At 36.5% G+C, this 20,280-nt stretch overlaps 1 protein-coding gene across 21 annotated transcripts in view; it reads left to right on the forward strand.

Annotated features, from left to right (window-relative positions):
- Positions 1 to 20,280, forward strand: part of PTPRD (protein tyrosine phosphatase receptor type D) — a 2,536,342-nt gene that overhangs the window by 2,479,351 nt on the left and 36,711 nt on the right. For all 21 annotated transcript variants that reach the window (XM_059889411.1, XM_059889419.1, XM_059889414.1 and 18 more), the window contains 2 exons: positions 7,133 to 7,252; positions 7,763 to 7,917. In XM_059889411.1, coding sequence (XP_059745394.1) covers positions 7,133 to 7,252; positions 7,763 to 7,917 — 275 coding nt within the window. The remainder of the gene's footprint in view (positions 1 to 7,132; positions 7,253 to 7,762; positions 7,918 to 20,280) is intronic.

Genomic DNA, 20,280 nt, shown 5'->3' on the forward strand with positions numbered 1-20,280 from the left:
ACAGACATGGAACAACATACTGGTTCTGAATTGGGAAAGGAGTACGTCAAGGCTGTATATAATCACCTTGCTTATTTAACTTATACGCAGAGTACATAAGGTGAAATGCCAGGCTAGATGAAGCACAAGCTGGAATCAAGATTGCAGAGAGAAATATCAGTAACCACAAATATGCAGATGATGCCACCTTATGTCAGAAAGTGAAGAACTAAAGAGTCTCTTGATTAAGGTGAAAGAGGATAGTGAAAAAGTTGACTTAAAACTCAACATTCAAAAAACGAAATTGTGGCATCTGGCCCCATCACTTTATGGTGAATAGATGGGGAACCAATGCAAACAGTGACAGGCTTTAATATTCTTGGGCTCCAAAATCACTGCAGATGGTGACTGTAACCATGAAATTAAGAGATGATTGCTCTTGTGAAGCGAAACTATGACAAACCTAGACAGCATATTAAAAACCAGAGACATTACTTTGCCAACAAAAGTCCATCCAGTCAAAGCTATGGTTTTTCCAGTAATCATGTATGGATGTGAGTCTTGGACCATAAAGAAGGCTGAGCACAGAAAAATTGATGCTTTTGAATTATGGTGTTGGAGAAGATGCTTGAGAGTACCTTGAATAGAAAGGAGATCAAACCAGTCAATCCTAAAGGAAATCAATGCTGATTATTCATGGAAGGACTGATGGCGAAGCTCGAATACTTTGGCCACCTGATGCGGAGAACTGACTCATTTGAAAAGACCCTGATGCTAGGCAAGGTTGAAGGCAGGAGGAGACAGGGATGACAGAGGATGAGATGGTTGGACAGCATCACCAACTCAATGGACATGAGTTTGAGCAAGCTCCGGGAGTTGGTAAAGGACAGAGAAGCCTGGCGTGCTGCAGTCCATAGGGTTGCAAAGAGGCGGACATGATTGACTGACTGAACAACAGCAACCACCCTAATGACAGAAAGCGAATATAACTAAAGAGCCTCTAGATGAAGGTGAAAGAGGACAGTGAAAAGCTGGCTTAAAACTCAACATTCTGCCCTATATCAACATGGATCAGCCATAGGTATACATATGTCCCCTTCCTCTTGAGTCTCCTCCCACCCCAATCGCACCCCTCTAGGTTGTCACAGAGCCCTGGTTTGAGTTCCCTAAGTCCTAAACTAGCACTATATTGTAATTATCCTTCAATGAAAATAAATACATGTTTAAAAGTAGAAAAAAAACCTGCAGGAAAAATGTAAAATAAAACAAAACTCAACAGTCAAAAAACTAAGATCATGGTATCCAATCCCATTACTTCATACCAAATAGATAGGAGGAAAATACAAATATTGGCAGATTTTATTTTCTTGGGCTCCAAAATTACTATGGATGGTAACTGCAGCCATGAAATTTTAAAAAGTCTGCTCCTTGGAAGACAAACCTAGACAGCATATTAAAAAGCAGAGATATCACTTTGCCAACAAAGGTCCATATAGTCAAAGCTATGGTTTTTCCAGAAGTCATGTATGGATGTGAAAGTTGGACCATCAAGAAGGCTGAGCACCAAAGAATTGATGCTCTTGAATTGTGGTGCTGGAGAAGATTCTTGAGAGGTCCTTGGACTGCAAGGAGATCAAACCAGTCAATCCTAAAGGAAAACAGTCCTGAATATTCATTGGAAGTACTGATGCTGAAGCTGAAGCTCCAATAATTTGGCCACCTGATACAAAGAGCCAACTCATTGGAAAAGATCCTGATGCTGGGAAAGATTTAGGGCAGGAGGAGAAGGGGGCGACAGAGGATGAGATAGTTGGATAGCATCAAGCTCAATGGACATGAGTTTCAGCAGACTCAGAGATAGTGAAGGTCAGGGAAGCCTGAAATGCTGCAATCTATGGGATCACAAAGAGTCAAACACAACTCAGTGACTGAATAACAACAATGTGAATGGGGGGGAGAGGCACAGATATTCTATAGCACACATCAAAAAACAGAAGAAAATGAATATTAAGTTTTTAAATTAATAAATGGTTTAATAAGTGTTTGAATGGTTCAGTGAACTGATAAGCAGCAAAATTTGGTTTATTTAGAGAATAATATTTTTTGACATTATGGTTTTATTTATGAAAAGCTATGACTGTACTGATAGTCAAATGCTTTAATATCACTCTCATTTCAAGGACGCCATTGCCTTTGATCCTTCACTAAATAGTGGTCAGCAAAGAGAAAATGAAAGAAATTCATAAACCAGATAGTTTTGCCATTTGAAAATAGATATGACTAAATATTAGTTGAATGGGGAGAATGACACTATTATTCAAAGAGAAGAGAATCTTTGAGAATTATCTCTCCTGATTTTGGAAAAGCAAGTATTAAATCTGGTCTTTTAAAAAATCCCCAAAAGAGATATAATAGCCTACAGAATCAGTTTGGCATGTAATTTTTCTGTCCACTAAAATATATCCTAATATTTACCTGAAACTTTATTTCATTGTATTCTTCTTATTAAATGTATATTTAGTCATGGTAACATTTCCTTTTTCCCAAGAACAGCATTAATTTGCATTATCTAATGTTAACATACTGTCCCCTCTTTACAGTAGAATCCTTTGCCCAAACGTACTAAATACTGATTTCCAAATATCATTTATTGTCTCTTCTAAGTCTTTCTTTGACTAAATAACCCTAGACAGGCTTTCTCAAATACTATGTGGCAAATGCGTTTGGGTTCAATATTGCTGGGACTCTTTGGAGTATTGGTTTGTTAAATTTGGAATTCTGATGCCTTCCGCCATGCTGCCAGGCTCAATAAAGCTTTGTTAAATTGAAATGAGGTTTTGTTTTCATAAAGTTTTAGGCTGTTTAAAAATAAGCCAACCTAGACCACAGTATAGTTGATTATAAAGTTGGCTTACACGTGTTGAGTGCCCTTAATGTGCCAAACCATGTCCAAGATAAGCCATGTGGAAGTAAAAACGAAACAAGGAGAGCATTTCCCTAAAGCACAGTCAGTAGACCTGCTGGATCAAATCCTACGAGATATTTCCAATAATGAGTTACTCTTTTGAATACATTTAAATATGTTCTATCATGCCATCAACTTACTTTTAATAATTTGCCATGAAAGGGAGAAAATGAATGAATTCCACAGCATACATGTAGCTATGGTCAACCCAGTCTTTCCATAATTTTGGAAAAAATGAAAGCTTACCACATAAAGGGATTCTCTTTGTGATAATAAAAAGAAATATCTCCCCTAAATTCAGCCAGGAATCTGAACTGTCTCTTTCAATTTGGGCCTCAAGTAGAGTTACAGGGTGATGTTTCTAAACCATAGCCTGGTTCTACTTTACTCCTTTTCTACTCTGATTCTAGTACATTCTCTCTTCACAGCAAGTTGGGGCCCAGGTCCATTAAAGGACTGTTTGGAATGTCACAACTACCTATTTGATGAACCAGGAGATATAAACACCCCTACATATTTAGTCAATACGGCTGATGGACTGGGGGCAGGACTGTTTTTCACTTTGGTGTTTTCATTGCCACTGACACCTCACCTCCCATCTAGAAAATCCTAAATACATATCTGCTAGGATTAATAATATATTCAATTTTTCACATTCAGAATGATTTCAGTGGTTTATAACAACAAACACAAAAAGCTGAGAACATGGTTAACTAATAATAAATATTCCCACTGGATACCTATTTGTGTTGGCCATTGGATTCAGAGTTTCAGGTATAAGATTTCCAACCCTTATAATAAACTTGTCATGCAGGAGATAATCATTCCCATTTTATAGAAGAGGCCACAAGGCTTTGGTCCTGGAAACAGAGAAGCAGCTTACCGGTTAAACAGTGAAACTGCCTGACCTTTCATGAATCAGTCCTGAAGGCCACTTGTAGTCACTTCAGAAGCAAATAAGAAAAGACAGACATCAGTATTTGTACTGTAACTCCCACCTTCTGTATAAGGGGAGCCTTCTGTACAGCACATGTTAACTCTCACACTCAGCTCTATGCATGAAACCTAAGAAGTAGTAACTCTCTAGATTATTCTCTGAGATTCTTCTCTCAGGGAAAAAAAAAAAAAACTGGTAGTGGGGAGGGTTATTGCCAAAGAAAACATTTCAAGAGAGGGAAACAGAGCTAGCCCATTTGTATTAGCTGGTTAGGAAAAAATATATATAATTTATATTATTTTTCTGTATCCGTTTCATTTTTTTCCTCACTAGACTTCTGACTCCCTCTCTAACCTTACAATGCGAAATTATTTGTTTAGTGTATGGCTAATAATGCAAGGCTTAAAGGAATATTTATCAGTAAGTCTAAGCCCTTAAATTTAGCCCTCAGGATGAAAGCTATACAGTCTACTCAGAGAATGAGGTGGAGAAAAGAAGTGTTGCAGTCCTTGCACTGAAGGGAAGCCTGTGTTGCTGTTCAGAGGGCTCAGGCAACCCTTCTAATCCCACTGCTGAGACTGTACATGTGAATGTGCACATACATTAGAACATTTATTTTTTCATAAACTCCGCTTGCAAAATGTCTCTTGAGAATAAACACAGATGTTTAAATATATTGACTTTTTAAAAAGTTGCTTCTAGTTTTTGCAGTTTCACTTAAAACATTTTAGAGGGGTTTTTTTTTAGTAAAGAGTAAGGCTAGAATACATTCTTTAAAATGAGTACAAGAACTATTTAAAGAGCTAAAAAATGTTCACAGTATTTACTCCTTATAGTAATGTTTTGCGGAATTTTTTTTTTTTCCTAAAGAGGTCAGAGTCTAACTAAGCCAAAAATAGTTGCAGTTCTCAAACTTTAAAATAATCATTATAAATTTAAGTTTTCCTACATTTTAGGGATGGAGTGGATTTGTATATGGAAAGTCACTCAATAGTGGAGTCATTTTTCCAGAGATCACATAAAGGCTGGCTTATGGTTCTTTTCTTGTTTTCCTTTGTCTTACCTCACTAAAAGGTCTAAGGATAACCATTCTCCAGCTTTGAAACATAATTACATTGAATTGGGTTTGGTGAATTGTACTGAACTTCTAGTTCATTTTGTTGCATTAACTTGTGGTTTTTGTACCCTTCATAGTGGTATTTGTCCTCCTGGGATATAACCTGTTGGTTTTGATTTGAAAGGACTCGTATTCAGCTGAAACTCTTAAATTATGAGTTTTGAGTTTCTCTGTTGATTCCTAAACTCAGTACATTGTTGGCATCCCTTCAAATGTTCCAATAAGAGGCCTCCAGTTCCTTTTGTCTTTTGCAGCAAGACATCAACTTGACATCTATTTCATGGTTTAGAACAGATCCTCTGACTTCATTTTTGTGATTTTTTTTTTTTTCTATCTGAATTAGGGTTACTTAAGTAATATTGGCTCTGTGAGGGTAGTAGCCTTTTCTAAGTTTGTCCAAGTACAACTTGGGTTTTAATGGATGTCTATGGCAACCCACTCCAGTACTCTTGCCTGAAAAATACCATGGATGGAGGAGCGTGGTAGGCTACAGTCCGTGGGGTCGCAAAGAGTCAGACACGACTGAGCGACTTTGCTTTCAGAGAAGACACAGATGTACCCAACCCTGGTCTTACTATATCAATATTCTCCTTAAAAAATTATCTTTCCCTTGTGTTATTTTTAAGTTAGAACATATGATAGAAATATGAAACAAGAATATTTTGTGCATCTATAAATGTAAGCCTTTAAAAACAACTTACTAAGATATAATTTTCCATTTTTATGGTGAACCACTTTTGTTCGTTTTTCTTGATATAGATAATGTTTGTGTGGGTCTCACAGTTGAGATGAAGGCACAGGAGCAGACCTTGAGAACGCAGTCTCTGCCTTCCTGTGTAACTGGACCTTTTCTTTCATCTTGTCTAGGAAACTGTGTAGAGGATTAACCCTCTCCCTTTTCACAAGTTCTGGTCTCTACACAGAAAGAGGCAGACTCTGAGCAGCAAATGCTTTAGTTGTGAAACAGAAAATTACAATGTTATTTACAGAATGGTAATAATATTTATATTCAACATAAAAGCAAATAATTACCTAGTAATTCTATTTACTGAGCCAAAAATCCAAGTACCTATGATAATGCCTCATTGCTTTTGTTTAAATCCAAAGATCATAATTTTCAAGTATTTTTCAAGTAGAAAATGTACTAATATAAAATAGTGCTAGATTTGTTTACCTAGAGACATGCATTTTAATTGGCTTCAACTAAGAACTACTCCCATTTTTTTTTCTTTTAATCTGAGATGGAAAGGGTAAATATATTCTGATGTATCGTCTTACTAGAAAATAGTGTTATCTTTGCTATTTTTCATTACACTTTTTAATGCCCAAAGGCACATTCAATAAATTCGAGGCATACAGCAGGTTTGGAATTATTCTTTGTTGCATATTAAATTAATTGCATTAAATACTTTTTACGTGCTTTTCTTGTCCAACTTCACATAATCACTGTAGATTATTGATCTAAAATGAATGGGTTTTAAATTATTTAAACTTTGCCACTGCTAGTGGGTTACCCTCGGAGACTTTTTAAAGAACAGACAGCTCTTTTCCCCCAGACTTTACATATTTCATTTGTTTTTGATATACATACCATTTATCTTGTATTAAAGAAAAATGCTGTGTTGTTTGTTATACTTTGACAGATTTACAAATTATTTCTACTTTTCTTTTAAACAAGCATATTTCGAGATAGCTCAAGATGAAATCGTTTGTGCCTTTTAAACCTTGATGGATGAACACTAACTATCTCACCATGTCATTTAAGTGCCTAAGTGTAATCTTTCTGAAGCGATTCTTAACGTCTATCGTAGAACAATTTTGTGTTTTCTTTTCAAGTCCTCTGAAGTTTCAAATACCTCTCTCCTTATTCTTCTTGGCGACAATCTGCAATTTATTTTTCTCCAGCAAAATTGAATCTGTTACTGCTTAGTATTCCTACCAGTTTGAAAAATGTGGTTTACATTGGCATCAGAGCAGTAATTTACATATATTGGGATAACAAGAATGCACGCCAGAAAAAGATCAACATAAAATGAAATGCAGAAAAGCTGTTTTCCTTCAACAGCAACTCAAGATAAAGCTAATAGAGAAATTGATGCGGCTCTGCCCTGAATGTGTCACTTGTTTCTTCTAGGTGAAGTGTGACCAGTATTGGCCCAGCAGAGGCACAGAGACCCACGGGCTGGTCCAAGTGACGCTGCTGGATACAGTGGAGCTGGCCACGTATTGTGTTCGAACATTTGCACTTTACAAGGTGTGCTTCTTTCCCCCTCTCTTTCCCCTTTCCATTATTTAAAGAAAGCTTCTTTTGAGAAATCAGATATTTCAAGGCTTTACTTAAATCTTGATTCTACTGGCAACAATGAAGAATGAAATGATTCTTCCATTATCGCTCGGCAGTTTTTCTCCTTGTCTAGTGATTTGTCAATAAACATGGAACTCTTGCTCTGAATGCAAGTTTCGGCAAATGAAGACTGGATGAAGAAGAACTAGTTCTTTCTGTAAAATATGACAGGAGCACTCCTGATAGTTAAACCTGAGAAATGGAATGCTTCTCACCTAGGAATTTTGTCTTCCTGAGCAAATATTTGTCATGTACAAATAGCTTGTAGTTATAACTCCAAAGAGTAGTTCTTCCCAAGGAATACAGGATAGGGGAAGGAATTAAGAGAACACATCTACATGTTACCTTTCCCATGTTATTACACATCATACAACTTGAGGCTAAGAACACAGAATCTCAATCACTGTTCTTACTTCACAGAATGGTTCAAGTGAGAAGAGAGAAGTAAGACAATTCCAGTTCACTGCCTGGCCTGATCATGGTGTTCCAGAACACCCAACACCTTTTCTGGCTTTCTTACGGAGAGTCAAAACCTGTAACCCTCCTGATGCAGGTCCCATGGTTGTACACTGCAGGTAAGTACCTCTGAGAGCATTTTCCTCACAGTCAGAGTGTTTGTGGGGAAACACAAAACCGAATGATTTCTCGCTGGATATTCTCTTTCTAACCTTTTGATACTCTGGGAGAGTAACTGGCTTTGTAAATGATACAGGGAGTATTTTTTGGTCAAATGAGGTCTATACTATCAATAGGAAGGATTTGATAGAGTGCATAGCTGACTCCCCAGCCCTGGGAGATAAAAGCAAATATGGTTCATGCTGTTTTCTCTTTGGAGAAAACATAAATACATTCTTTTGAAATATATATATATATATATATATATATAAATTATTGTTTGATAGATTCTTGTGGGCTGCGCTAATATAAACTTTTTACTATTTATAGGGAAAAATGCTGAACAAAATAACATTATAAACATACAAGCTTACAGAGACCATTTCTTACTGCTTGAAGATGCCTTCTGCATATTAGTATTATCAAGTCACATACAAAAATGTTCTATTTTGAGTTTTAAATTTTTATTTAATAAAATATGTACAAAGACCTATAGATTGGAAGAAATTTTTTATGTACTCAAAAGTAATGAATCTGCATTTTTCTTAATGTATAATTTATTATTTTGTACTTAATTCTAACATTCTCTATATCACCACTCAGATTCTACTATAAATGTGTTCATACATTTTTAATACTAAACTGATTTCTTCCAGTTTTCTGAATTCCCCTGAAGTGCCATTACTAACAGATTATTAAAGATATCTGGTCAGTTGTTTATTGCTATATAAATTACAGTTCATGTAACTTCATAGTAGTCTTTTGTAACCCAAGTAATTCCAATACTTAGAAAATATATAAAAGAAGAAAAGAAGCATCTATCATAAACCACTTCTAACATGACTTAATACTATAACTTTCATTCACATCCCATATTATACTATAGCATAATATAGTAGATTCTAGAAATAAGGTCTGTTTTTATAAAAAGCTGGATACCATGGATAGGTCAGAATAAAAACAATAAAATTTACCTGACTAACTCATGCTAGAGGAGTGATGTTAAACAATGGCCTGGCAAATTCCAAATAAGATAATGTTTTATTTCTCTTTTCCAGCATTTTTACCCTAACAAAAACTGATAGTAATATTACTCTTTATTCATTGAGTATTTTACAAATTCCAAAGCACTACACCATGCTTTATTTTTACTGTTTGATGTTCTTAGCAACAGTATATCGGATCAAGAGACGAGAACACAGAGTTTGGTTCAAGTAAGATAGTTGAGAAGTTGGAGGTACGATCAGCCTCACCCTATAATCAACTTCTTACTCCTCTTTAACAAGAATAGGGGTCTTTGAAAATCTGCCGCTATGTTGAAGTTGGGTTTTTTTGGCATGATTCTTAAATACTATAAATTATTGCTATTAATTTGAGCAAATTATTATTAATTGAGCAAATGCTTTTATATCATGAAATCAGATTTCTGGTTGGTTTTAGCAGGCTGTCTGTGTGTTCTGTTACACAAACATCTTTGCAGACCTCAAAGAGCCATTGAAACTGGTTGCATAGTGCCCCTCCTTGGCACAAAATCAACTTAATTATGAAAACCACACATGAAACATTTGCAGATGGAGTTTGGCCGCAGGAGAGAAAACAGGAAGTTTGGCCTCACTCAAGAAATGTTGCCTTCCTAAGTCTCCTGGCAAAGATGCAATTCACACAGATGCATACCTATATACACACAGGTGTATACACTTACACACACAAAAAAAAACACATACATTTATATATACAAAATAATAGAAACGAGAATTAGAGAAACCTCACATGTATGATGGAGAAGGAAATGGCAACCCACTCCAGTGTTCTTGCCTGGAGAATCCCAGGGAAGGGGGAGCCTGGTGGGCTGCCATCTATGGGGTCGCACAGAGTCGGACACGACTGAAGCGACTTAGCTGCAGCAGCAGCAGCACATGTATGATAAGATATCTTGGCCTCTTGATTTAGACAGGCAGTGTCCACACAGCCAACTTCCAGAGCATCATGAATCTTTGACTTGGTTACCTGTATGTTAAAACCCGCAAGCATAATTTTTTTGATGGAGTGGCAGAGGATAGTCATTTCAAATAGCAACTGCTCCTGTGGTATTCCAGCAATGCTAGTTTAAAAAGCTTCTCTAGGCAGGAAGGAAACTGCAGAAAGTGACACTATCCATGTCGCAAAGGGATCCTGATTAGTTACCATGAGCACTGTTGCAAATAATCACAGAAAATACTCTGGAGTTTAAATACTGAACTTCATGATTTCTCTTATGATGGACTTGATTTTTTTTTTTTTTTTTACTAAATGATGAAAAAGTAGTAACAAACTCAAAGTAAGTCTAAGCGTTCTGCCACACAGATCCTGTGAGAAAGGAGAAGTTTCTGAAAGAAGACTGGTGGCAGATAACAAAAATGGAATGGGACTGGAAAAGGAGAAAATTAATTTTCCTTAAATAGTTTTCTCTAAGCAATAAAAGTAGCAGGACTAAAAAATCACTATGAGTAAACTAAATTCTAATGATCAATAATAAAAAGGACTTATGAGAACAGACTAGTACAAGCAGAGACAAGACCTTAGAAGGTCTTAGAAATTTTAAAATTTAGATATTTTCCATCATAGAAATACCATCAGATATTTCACAGTGACAGAGAACACTTTAATGCTATGGCTTTAGAATCTTTGATAGTAATAAATATGTTTTCAAGAAAGACCGAAAAAACCATTGAACTCTTAAAATGAAGCTGTTAAGGATACATAGAAATTAATCCTGCCATTCTAAAGGCCTTTAAGATAAAGACTGAACTTCTTAGTATTACATTTATCATCGAGGCCAATCTCAGCCTCAGTGCCTCGTTGTTCACTCTCACACCACCCACCACTAGGTATATATTTCAAGCATAATACTCTCATCTCTGACTCTCAGCAAATGACTTTATCCACTCTAGCAGTTTACCTGTTTCCTTTTTCTACCTGATGATGTATATTCTTACTTCATAATCCAACTTACATCTTACATAGTACTTCTATGTTATGGCAAAGGCTGCAGACTGGCTTTGGATGATCCTGCTAATATACATGATAATTTTTTTTCTTAACTTTGAATTTGAATGTCTTTAAGCTGGCATGCACTGTCCAGTTTTCCAAACTGTTCCCACTCATTTTTTTTTTTTAACACACAATTCAGTTTATCTATTTATAAGAACTGTTTCATCTTATAGACATTTGAGTTGAAACCCTGGAGAAGACTTTTAAGCTCATTCCCCACTCCTCTTCTCATAGGAAGAATTGAAGCTTTTATTCTCTGAGCTCTCATAAAACAGGTTCACACTTAGCTTATTCAGCTCTCTGTGTGCAGATCACATATGTCATGCAGTCACAGAGGGCATGGACTATATGGATTATGCATGACCGTATCTCAGCTTTTACATTGTAGAAGGTGCTAATAGTTGCTTGATGAAGTTAATTGGATTCCATATGGCATTTTTAGGAATATTTACAGAAAGAGTATGATAATTTCAAGGCTGGACTGTTTTTGGTTTTTTAACCGGAGACTATATTTTTGTCTCGTTATGTTGGAATAACTTTTCAGAGCTTAATTAAGTTGCCTGTATCTTTCTAATACAGATTTCTGAATCCCCTTTTCTACTGCTGTATCCTTTATGTTCTTTCCCACATACCCTTTCATTCTTCAATTAAATACAGACATAGATCTCTGCTTTTTTAGCCACAATAATAGTTAAGGATATTGAACCATTCATCCACATCAGATAATCTTTCCTCTAACTGGAGAGGCCTTTCTCTAAGTGCTTTATATGTGTTGCTGTATTTTTCTCCTTATCGTCTACAGAGGTAGGAATCCTGATTCTTCCATCACACTTATACCAAAAAAAAAAAAAAAAAAAAACCCACAAGGCAAGAAAAGTCAACTTAATTGTCTAAGCTCCTGCCACTCGTGGTGCCAGAGTCATTATGTGCCCCAGGGTTACCGGTCTTATAAATCACGTAACTTTTCCAGTTTATCCATTACTTGCTTGTTCTCAGCTTCTCCTTTGGCCAACCACGTGGAGGGCATTTCACTTTTAGACTCATCCTGATGACTTGGTCAGCAGGAGAAACTTCTTCCTTTCTGACTCCACATCACATTGAAATGCTAGCCTTTATTTCACTCTTTGTATGTGAAAGGTGATTGCTAGCAAATGAGTTTCTTCTACCACTTAATCTTTTTAACATAATCACAACAGTTACAAATCAGTGCGCCATTACTATTTTCCAAGTAATACTAAGCCCTCAGGTGTTCACTCATTTAATCTACTAAACAATATATTTTACCTGTGAGTCATATTTAAACACAGGGAATTATAGGTAATTTGCCCAGAATCAAACAGCTCATAAACTAAGGCCATATTTCAAAGTCCATGACCTGCTTACCCACCATTATATCCAGTTCAGACTTTTTCTTGTTGAGTTTTCCTTAGTTCCTTATACTTAATGTCTTGTAGATATCTGTTGACCACATGGTTACCAGGTGGATATTTGCAATTATCTCTACAAATATCGTCTCAGTGTTAGAGACATGCCATATTTTTTTCCTTATTAATAAAATTTGGTTTCGAAAGAGACTAAGGAAGGGAAGTTTCAGGCTATTTCATAAAATTATACATTGCATTTAAGCATATCATATCATTTCAGTCATCCTCTTAGGAAATAAAGACACTTTCTTTTTCCTTTTTCAGCCCTATTTGTGTTGTTTTTTTAGAATTGGTAGTTTATTCCCATTGGTATCAAAGGGATACAACAGCTGATTTTCTCTAAGTATTTGTTTCTTGTTAATTGAATTCGGTTCAGTCAGTTGTGTCCGACTCTTTGCGACCCCATGGACTATAGCACACCAGGCCTCCCTATCCATTACCAACTCCTGGAGTTTAAACAAACTCATGTCCATTGAGTTGCTGATGCCATCCAACCATCTCATCCTCTGTCGTCCCCTTCTCCTCCCTACTTCAATCTTTCCCAGCATCAGGGTCTTTTCAAATGAGTCAGTTATTCACATCAGGTGGCCAAAGTATTGGAGTTTCAGCTTAAGCATCAGTCCTTCCAATGAATATTCAGCGCTGCTTTCCTTTAGGATGGACTGGTTGAATCTCCTTGCAGTCCAAGGGACACTAAAGAGTCTTCTCCAAAACAACAGTTCAAAACCATCAATTATTTGATGCTCTGCCTTCTTTATGGTCCAACGCTCACATCCATACATGACTATTGGAAAAACCATAGCTTTGACTAGATGGACCTTTGTCAGCAAAGTAATGTCTCTGCCTTTTAATATGCTATCTAGGTTGATCATAACTTTTCTTCCAAGGGAGCAAGCGTCTTTTAATTTCATGGCTGCAGTCACCATCTGCAGTGATGTTGGAGCCAAAAATAAATAAATAAATAAAGCCTGTCACTGTTTCCACTGTTTCCCCATTTATTTGCCATGAAGTGATGGGACCAGATGCCATGATCTTAGTTTTCTGAATGTTGAATTTTAAGCCAAGTTTTTCACTCTCCTCTTTCACTTTCATCAAGAGGCTCTTTAGTTCTTCTTCACTTTCTGCCATAAGAGTCCTGTCATCTGCAAATCTGAGGTTATTGATATTTCTCCCAGCAATCTTGATTCCAGCTTGTGCTTCCTCCAGCCTAGCATTTCTCATGATGTACTCCGCATGTAAGTTAAATAAGCAAGGTGACAATCAATATTCAGCCTTGACATATACCTTTCCCAATTTAGTACCAGTTTTTTGTTCCATGTCCATTTCTAACTGTTGCTTCCTGACCTGCATACAAATGTCTCAAGAGGCAGGTCAGGTGGTCTGGTATTCCCATCACTTGAAGAATTTTCCAGAGTTTGTTGTGATCCACACAGTCAAAGGCTTTGGCATAGTCAATAAAGCAGAAATAGATATTTTTTCTGGAACTCTCTTGCATTTTTGATGATCCAATAGATCTTCAAATTTGGCAATTTGATCTCTGGTTCTTCTGCCTTTTCTAAAACCAGCTTGAGCATCTGGAAGTTCATGGTTCATGTACTGTTGAAGCCTGGCTTGGAGAATTTTGAGCATTACTTTACTAGCGTGTGAGATTAGTAGAATTGTGCCATAGTTTGAACATTCTTTGGCATTGCCTTTCTTTGGAATGGGAATGAAAACTGAGCTTTTCCAGTCCTGTGGCCACTGCTGAGTTTTCCAAATTTGCTGGCATGGTTAGTGCAGCACTTTCACAGCATCATCTTTGAGGATTTGAAATAGCTCAATTGGAATTCCATCACCTCCACTAGCTTTGTTCATAGTGATGCTTTCTAAGGCCCACTTGACTTCACATTCCAGGATGTCTGGCTCTAGGTGAGTGATCACACCATCGTGATTATCTGAGTCATGAAGATCTTTTTTGTACAGTTCTTCTGTGTATTCTTGCCACCTCTTCTTACTATCTTCTGCTTCTGGTAGGTCCATACCATTTCTGTCCTTTATGGTGCCCATCTTTGCATGAAATTTTCCCTTGGTATCGCTAAATTTAAGAGATCTCTAGTCTTTCCCATTCTATTTTTTCCTCTATTTCTTTGCATTGATCACTGAGGAAGGCTTTCTTATCTTTCCTTGCTATTCTTTGGAATTCTGCATTCAAATGGGTATATCTTTCCTTTTCTCCTTTGCCTTTTGCTTCTCTTCTTTTAAAGCTATTTGTAAGGCCTCCTCAGAGAACCATTTTGCCTTTTTGCAGTTCTTTTTCTTGGGGATGGTCTTGATTCATGCCTCCTGTACAATGCCATGAACCTATGTCCATAGTTCTTCAGACACTCTGTCTATCAGATCTAATCCCTTTAATCTGTCTGTCATTCCCACGGTATAATCGTAAGGAATTTGATTTAGGTCATACCTGAATGGTCTAGTGGTTTTCCCTACTTTCTTCAATTTAAATCTGAATTTGGTAATAAGGAGTTCATGATCTGAGCCACAGTCAACTCCCAGTCCTGTTTTTGCTGACTGTATAGAGCTTATCCATGTTTGGCTCCAAAGAATATAATCAATCTGATTTCTACATTGACCATCTGGTGATGTCCATGTGTAGAGTTTTCTCTTGTGTTGTTGGAAGAGGGTTTTTGCTATGAACAGTGTGTTCTCTTGGCAAAACTGTATTAGCCTTTGCCCTGCTTCATTCTGTACTCCAAGACCAAATTTGACTGTTACCCCAGGTATTTCTTGACTTCCTACTTTTGCATTCCAGAATAAATTGGGATGAAGCTATAATTTCATTGAGTCTACTTCAATTCTTGACTCATGATACTTACTCTGAGTCATAGTAACCCCTTTTAGGACCAAGGGAATATACTTTCTTCATAGGAGAAATGTATTCATTGATGAATAAATATGAAACAAGGTTAGACCAAGACCTTTCTGCATCTGTCTTTTAAATGAAACAGTTCCCAAAGAGAGTAAAATAGAACTTCTGAGAGTAATTTCAATCTTTCACATCATAGAATCAAACCAGTCTTCAAAACTGAAAGGAGCAGGAACTGTGGGCCAGATGTAGCTAATGTCCTGGAAGCATCAATGGGCCACAAAGGGTGACCCAGTAAAAATCAGATGACAAGTTGGGATTGGAACAGTTCCTCAGATCCAATCTTCATAATACTCTCTGACTTTATAGGTGAAAGCATGACCAAGAACTACTCAGGTCATATTCATAGCATAACCCTTTACTCCTAATTCCTGCCCAATATCGATTAAAAAAAAAAAAAGCCTTGTCAAGGTCAAAGGATTTTAGAAAGTATTGCATATGAGCATAAAAATAAAAGACCTTGTAATCTAAAGGCACTAAGCATGCTATGGAAAATTATTTAATGCATTTTTAACCATTCATTCTAAATTTCATCCTTTATTCTTCCCAGTTTTCCATTCAAATATCTCTTTAGATCAAAGCCCATAAGTATTGCCAAAGCATGTGATAGTTTTGAGATGCTGACAAGTATGAACCATAGACCCATATTTTCCTTAAAGCTGGGATTCATTTTCACATATAAATTAAGTAATAAGAGACTCTAGCCTTCTACAGATGAAAGACTGGATTGTTAAAAGTACCAACATCTCTGGATAAGAAAATGGGTAGAGTATACAAATTTATGGAAACATTTTAAGGAGAGAAGAAATAATTATGCCATGTGGAAACTATTATGCCAGATTCTGTTCTTATATATCAATAATTCTGCATTAAAAAGGCAAATTTTTAGCTAATGAAACAACATGGTGATATAAAACAGGAGGCCAGATCCTCCAAACTGTGATGGCACAATCCTGTAAGAGAAAAACACCTTGCCTCCCTGAAGTAGTTTAAAAGTAAGTGAATCAAAATAAAGCATTAAAGGAAATTATATAGTGGCCCCATGGATATAAAATTTAAAACACAAACTGAAGGAGTTTGGGGTACTGGCTATCTAAAATGGAAAATTTGCTTGAAAAGAAGCATTATAAAGGCAGTAGAGGAAAAGTAAGACCAATATTACAAGGAACTAACTTCAAAGTCATACATTAGGGTTTATAATATAAAAAATGCCTTCCAGGGCAACTGAGAAACTATCACCTTTCCATTCTCAGTCCATGCCCAAGAACAAACAAATCACTTTTATGTAGGCATTTGACAATTTACAGAGCATCTCCCACTGTTTATTCAGTTTAATTCTAATAAGGAGAATGGTAGATTGCAATATTAATATCTACACGGATAAGGAAACTGAGACTGAACAGTCTTAATTTGCTAGAGTGACTTGCTGTATATCACATTTTTAACTAGTTAGTGGAAAATCTGGACAAGAACCAATGCTTTATGATTCCAGGTCTTCTCTTTGTTTGTACCTTAACTGCTGTTCTCTATTTTGCTCAATTTTTGTTACACATGAGAGCAGACTAGGCCCCAGCCAATAACAGAGGTGGCTTTTTAGCAGATCTGAAAGGCCCTTTGGAGGCAGCATTGCATGATGGTGAGTACTGTGCATTTGAAATCAGCTTCCTGAAGTTCAAATCTCAGCTGCTGCATTTACTACATCTATAACCTTCGGCAAGTTAATTAAGCTAAGACTTGACTTCTGTTCAGTAAAATGGGATGATGATAGTATGTCCTTTATAGTATTGTCTATAAAAATTAAATAGGATGGTGTGTGTAACGTGATAATTAGCCACCAACCTGCCTCTTTAGTCGTTTTGATGTTTGTATTGTCATTAGAACACATTATGTGTTTTCAGTTCAGTTCAGTTCAGTCGCTCAGTCGTGTACCCTACATAAAATATGTGGTTATTTAAATTGACTTTATTATTATAAAACAACGAAGAATACTGTCAAACAACAAAAAAGAATATGAGCTTGACTTCTATGTACTTTGTGATCTAGATGAGTAGAAAATGAATGTGTATGTGTATTTACCTAGAAAGTGAGTAGCAACTAGAATATTTAATACTAAAATGCAGAAGTACTATAATAATTATTTCCTTGCACCAAAAAAATTTATTAGAACAGATTGTGACTATAAGACCAGTTTTCTCAATTCAACATTTTTGAGATTTGAGTCATGCAATTTTTGTTTTGAGGAACTGTCCTATTCATTGTAGGAGGTTTAGCAAGATCCCTGGCCTCTGCCCACTCCCTACAGATGCAACAACCAAATATTTCTTCAACCATTGCTGACTGTCCCCTTGGGGGTAAAGTCAATCCAATTGAGAACCATAGCTATATGACAGTGAAACTGATTTTTGATTGTAGCAGAATATATGCATCCAAGTGATAGCCCACATCAAAGCTTTAAATCTTGAAAACCCTTCTTTGAATGACTCTCTTATTTTAAGGTTTAGGAGAACTTCTCTCTGAGACTTACATTAAGAATCACATTTTAACTGTTACAGAGAACTAGACTAATTACTTGAAAAATCATACAACAATACTCCCTACCTTGATCACCAACCATACAAACCAAGACTTGACTATAACTGTCTCTTGGTACTTTAAAAAAAAAAAAAAAAGGTAACCAATTCCAATATCACTAATTATCAGAGAAATGCAAGTCAAAATTACAATGAGGTATCACCTCACACCAGTCAGAATGGCCATCATTAAAAAAGTCTATAAACAATAAATGCTGGAGAGAGTGTAGAGAAATGGAAACATTCCTGTGCTGTTGGTGGGAATGTAAACTGGTATTGCCACTATGGAGAACAGTATGGAAGTTCCTTAAAAAAAACTAAAAGCAGAACTACTATATGATCCAACAGTCCCACTTCTGGACATATATCCTGAGAAAATCATAAATCCAAAGAGGTACGTGCACCCCAGTGTTCACTGCAATACTATTTACTATAGCCAAGACATGGAAGCAACCTAAACGTCCATTGACGGAGGAATGGATAAAGAAAATGTGGTACATATAAACAGTGGAATGTACTTAGCTTTAAAAAGAATGAAATAATGTCACTTGTAGCAACATGTATGGGCCAAGATATTATACTAAATAAAGTGAAGTAAGTCAGACAGAGAAATATATCATATGTCATATGTGGCATCTAATTTTTTTTTAAAGTGATACAAATGAACTTATTTACAAAACACAAACAGACTTATAGATATTGAAAACACAGTTATGGTTATCAAAAGGGAAACATTGGGAGGAGGGATAACTCAGGAGCTTGGGATTTACATACACACAGAACCATATACGAGATAGATAACCAAAAAGGACCTACTGTTTAGCACAGGGAACTCTACTCAGTATGCTGTGATAACCTATATGAGAAAGGAATCTAAAAAAGAATGAATATATGTGTATGTATAACTGAATCGCTTTGCTGTACACCTGAAACTAACACAATTTTGTAAACCAACTATACCTCAATATTTTTTTTTTAATTCCACCTTCAAGGACAAAAATGTGCCACCATTAGGCAAGTCAAAAGAACAGGTGATAGGCCCTCAACTCTGTTGCCAAAAAGGAGTTCCAAAAAATCTTTTACCCCATGGCAGCACTGCTGCAATAAATCTTCAGGCTCCGAAGGTGGCTACTTTTATGGGCTATGCTGATCTTTCTTGCTAAGATATCAGTCATATTGCTTCATGTCCATGCTTGGTATGAACGTCCTGCATTCTGGCAGTTCAAAACAGTAAGCCCTCGGAATGCTCTTAAGTGGCCTATGACTGTCCCCTTTTTTCAAAAATCTTATGGAAGCCAAAATAAAACATTAGGTGGATATTAGAAAAGTGAGTCATAATGTCAGACCCCCTGCTCAAACTTGCAAGTCCTGAAATCCCTTGCTCTTCTGTGGGGCTAGATATTTCTGGGACAGCATTCTATTTTTTAAATCATAGATTTTTATTGAAGATAAGCTTTTTTGTAAAATAATCAAATACTTTTATTATTTCCTATACCTTCTTCCAAGGGGACCTGAGAAGTCTCTCCTCATCTTACCTCCCTCTATAATTCTCCTTCTCCCCTTCCAAAACAATCTTTTCTTTCAGTCCACTGAGAGAGGGTCAGTAGTTGAGACTTTTACTGGCCAAAGTGGAGCTTGTAGTGCCTATGGTTTCTGATATAAAAAGAATTAGATGAGATGGGGCAGGCTTAACTGTGGTTCCTTCATTTTAATGATAAAGGCTAAAGACCTTCTTGTTCAAATTTAATATTTTAAAGGAGAGGATTATTTGAGGCCAAGGCTTGAAGGTCACCTATCATCCCTTCCACCACATTCTTTTGCTCGGAGCAAGGCCAGCTTAGATTCATGGAGTGATGAAACAAGACTGTACTTCTTGAAGAAGAGAGAAGTAACAAGTAATGTGTGGCCTCATTTATCCCACCACTGAGTACTGCCTAGCCGAACCTTTTTTCTTGACTGATGGAGCTCTTCTCTCTCCTCTTACCTCTCACAAGCTTGGCTAAGTCCACTGTGGATTTCCCTCCTGAGGCTGGATAGGAGGGAAAAATGTACTCCCTCCCTCTACCCCCAATTCCTGTCCATCCTAAAATACAGAGGTTTTTAAATATATGAAGTAGTTTTTTGCTTTTTTTTTTAAGTGGAGGAAAAGTCAGTGTAATTTGTTTCACAACTGCAACTGATTATTTTTGCTGAGATATCAGCTTGTGTGGTGGGAGAAACTCATACTCTTGACTCCCATTTCATCATGCCTCAAAAATATGTCCCTTACATCTTCCTGTAATTTAGGATTTATTTGAGTTAACAGGCTTCTCCTTAAATTCAAACATTAAGGGAGCATTATTTACTCACAGTGAATCATAGATCTAGAAAGAATATTTCAAGCCTCCCAGACAC

Source organism: Bos taurus, chromosome 8 (genome assembly GCF_002263795.3).
Source record: "Bos taurus isolate L1 Dominette 01449 registration number 42190680 breed Hereford chromosome 8, ARS-UCD2.0, whole genome shotgun sequence".
Lineage (NCBI taxonomy): Eukaryota > Metazoa > Chordata > Mammalia > Artiodactyla > Bovidae > Bos > Bos taurus.